The following is a 2,684-nucleotide window of genomic DNA, read 5'->3' as shown; positions in this document are numbered from 1 at the left end:
AATATTGGTAGTAATAATTTAACAATGACATGAAATAATAAAGTAATAATAAACATTGTACTTTTACATCATTTCATATACTTACACTTATAAACATATTCGTTTTTGTAGAGTGTGAATTATGCAAAGAAGCGATATATCTAATATATAATGTTCCAGATAAATAAACACCCATAAATAGGAAATTATACAGTAATTTTTCGTCACAGAGTCCGACGTGAGTCACGGTGCGTTCCCCGAGGGTTCTGATGGATGTCGTGTTGATGCAGGCTGCCATGTTCCGCTAGTGACCGGTTAATCATTTGATCCCATGTGTGTCTCGACACATTACAGCTTTTCAGAACAGAAACCACAAGAACCTTCTTTAACCCACACACACACACACACACACACACACACAAGCTGTTCAGCCACACAGGACCTGCCTTTCATCGCAAATTAATTTTACTGCATGATGCGTGTATGAACAAATGAGTCAGATCAACTTAAACCGGTTTTACACCATGGGATTTCAGCACGCTTCTGTTCTTCAGGCCAGGCTATTGTATGAGATGAAGATTCTCTAACGGTAGACCTGCGATTGAAGTAAATCACTACGTAATAATGTCTGGAAATCAGCTCGGGTAGCTTGTGCATGAAAACAAACACGCTTCAAAGTGAGTTTGCGGAAATAAGGAGCGTTTTTTTTCTTCTGTCTGTTAGAATGTTTTGTTTATATTTCAGCTGCCCTGTCAGTTTGCCATCGTCCTATCAATGGATTTTAGATGAGCGCCGCATACAAGCACTTGTACAACTCTGAGATTTTCATCGGAAATTTTGCGTCTTTGGTCTACGGCCTCCGATCTCAAATCACAACCAAAGAGCAAAACTGGGACCAAAATCGTACAGAGTAAAGCTGGCTTTACTTCCTTAAGGAACTTTTGTACAAAATTACATCTGCATCATTTTAAATGCACTAACCCACAAATAAATACATACAAATTTCACAAACGCACATCTCAAACAAACAAACAAACAAAAAACTTTTTTCTGTGACTTTCATTATATGTTAGCTAGATCTTCTGAAAATCCTACAGCGCAAACTGACTGATTTTAGAGACTTGGATGGGATTTGTTTTGTATTTTTGGCATATCATGTCATAAAAAAGCTACACAGAAGTATGTATTTGCTTCCTTAATATATAAATAGATGTATACACAATGGCTATGTATCAGCAAAGTGGTCCTTAAGGTCCAATTATACACCTTATATGAGGTTAAAATGGACCTCCTAGTTCCTCTAAGTAAAAGTGCAGGCTGGTGCATGTATGAACAGAGAAACACCTAGACGAATAATAATTTAAAAAAAGATGTCTGCAATAGTTTCTGCATTTCAGACTGCATTAAAAACACGTTGGGATGATGAGATCAGACAGAAGAGAGCTGTGTTTGTGCGTAACTGAACGGTAAGACGCGCCTTTGCGCACGCGGGGGTCTGTTCCTCACCTGTAGCATGTGGTCACCTCTCCTGTGGACTTCACACACGGATACTTGGTGGTGACGATGTTGTTCTCTGAACACACTTCTCTGCCAGGAATAAAAATAAATAAATAAAACAAAACAGGCTGGAGAGAAAACGCAACTGTGGTTTTGCGCAATTTCCAAAAGGTCTCGAGGAGAGAAAAAAAAAGAGAAAAGCCCAAGGTTACTTTACCTGCTTGCATCTTCTTGCTCTTGGCGAAAAGTCCACTGAGATCCGTGTGAGATGAACGCAAACACCAGCAGCAGTGTGACGGCACCGAATCTGCTCGGGGGCATCATTTCTTTAAGCTCCGATACCGCTTTAATTTGCGTTAATAACGAGAGAAGTTCCGCTCGTGACCTCCCGCAAAGCGCCTCTCTGCTGATGCGCGACTCGTCTCGCGAATGACTCTTTTTAAACGACTCATCTTTGTGAGCCGAACAGCCGAATCGATTCGCGAGCAGCGGATCTGGACAAAAAAAAAATAATACACAAAATGCGCTATAAACACGTTAATGATAATAACCTAAAAGAAAACCTGCGATTCGATGATTTCCATCGTGGTTGACCTGTAAGAGCTTAAATCAAAACAAAACTTTTTTTTAAAAAAAATCTTTTTTTGTTCATATTTCCTGCTCATATTGCTCAAATTGATTCATTAGCGTCCATCGCTAAGATAGAATCATTTCCCCCCTAATCTTGTATTAATATTTTATGACTTTTGGTCATGTACATTTTTTGGTCAGGTACATTTTAGCTATGTGTGTTCGACTCCTTCATTTTTTCCCCTTAGTTCTATGAAAGTGTCAGGAATTTGAGTCAACTTTCTAAGTAAATCACCATCAATAAACGTGTGAATACGAATAAATCGACAAAAGCATAATTTTGCTATACTATGTTTTTCAGTAGGCTATTTTATGTTATCTGGATTAGCACAACACGGGCTACTTTAATGGCTTTTCTTTCATTTTCTGAAATGTTTTAGTCCCTGGAAATGCTTCCAAGATCAATAAAATCTTTCTCAAAGCTACACTAATGTGTCATTATATTTGTAGAGGCTAATTCACACATATAGCACTCAGGATGCTAACCATGCTAATCTCTCTCTGGCTGAACATAGGAAACAAAATCATGTTAATCCACTAAAACAATTAGTGTCCAACAGGTGTAAAGGCTAATACTG

The 2,684-nt window shown here is 38.4% G+C and overlaps 1 protein-coding gene across 1 annotated transcript in view; it reads right to left on the bottom strand.

Moving 5' to 3' along the window:
- Positions 1 to 1,902, bottom strand: part of ccbe1 (collagen and calcium binding EGF domains 1) — a 72,785-nt gene extending 70,883 nt beyond the window's left edge. The window contains exons 1-2 of the mRNA XM_017493110.3: positions 1,694 to 1,902; positions 1,486 to 1,566 (exon numbers count right to left, since the gene is read on the bottom strand). Of these exons, the coding sequence (XP_017348599.1) occupies positions 1,486 to 1,566; positions 1,694 to 1,800 (188 nt within the window). The 5' untranslated portion in view covers positions 1,801 to 1,902. The remainder of the gene's footprint in view (positions 1 to 1,485; positions 1,567 to 1,693) is intronic.
- Positions 1,903 to 2,684: the final 782 nt, after the last annotated feature.

Source organism: Ictalurus punctatus, chromosome 18, assembly GCF_001660625.3.
Source record: "Ictalurus punctatus breed USDA103 chromosome 18, Coco_2.0, whole genome shotgun sequence".
Classification (NCBI taxonomy): domain Eukaryota; kingdom Metazoa; phylum Chordata; class Actinopteri; order Siluriformes; family Ictaluridae; genus Ictalurus; species Ictalurus punctatus.
The sequence above is the reverse complement of the archived record's forward strand: the minus strand, read 5'-3'. Positions and strand labels throughout refer to the sequence as shown.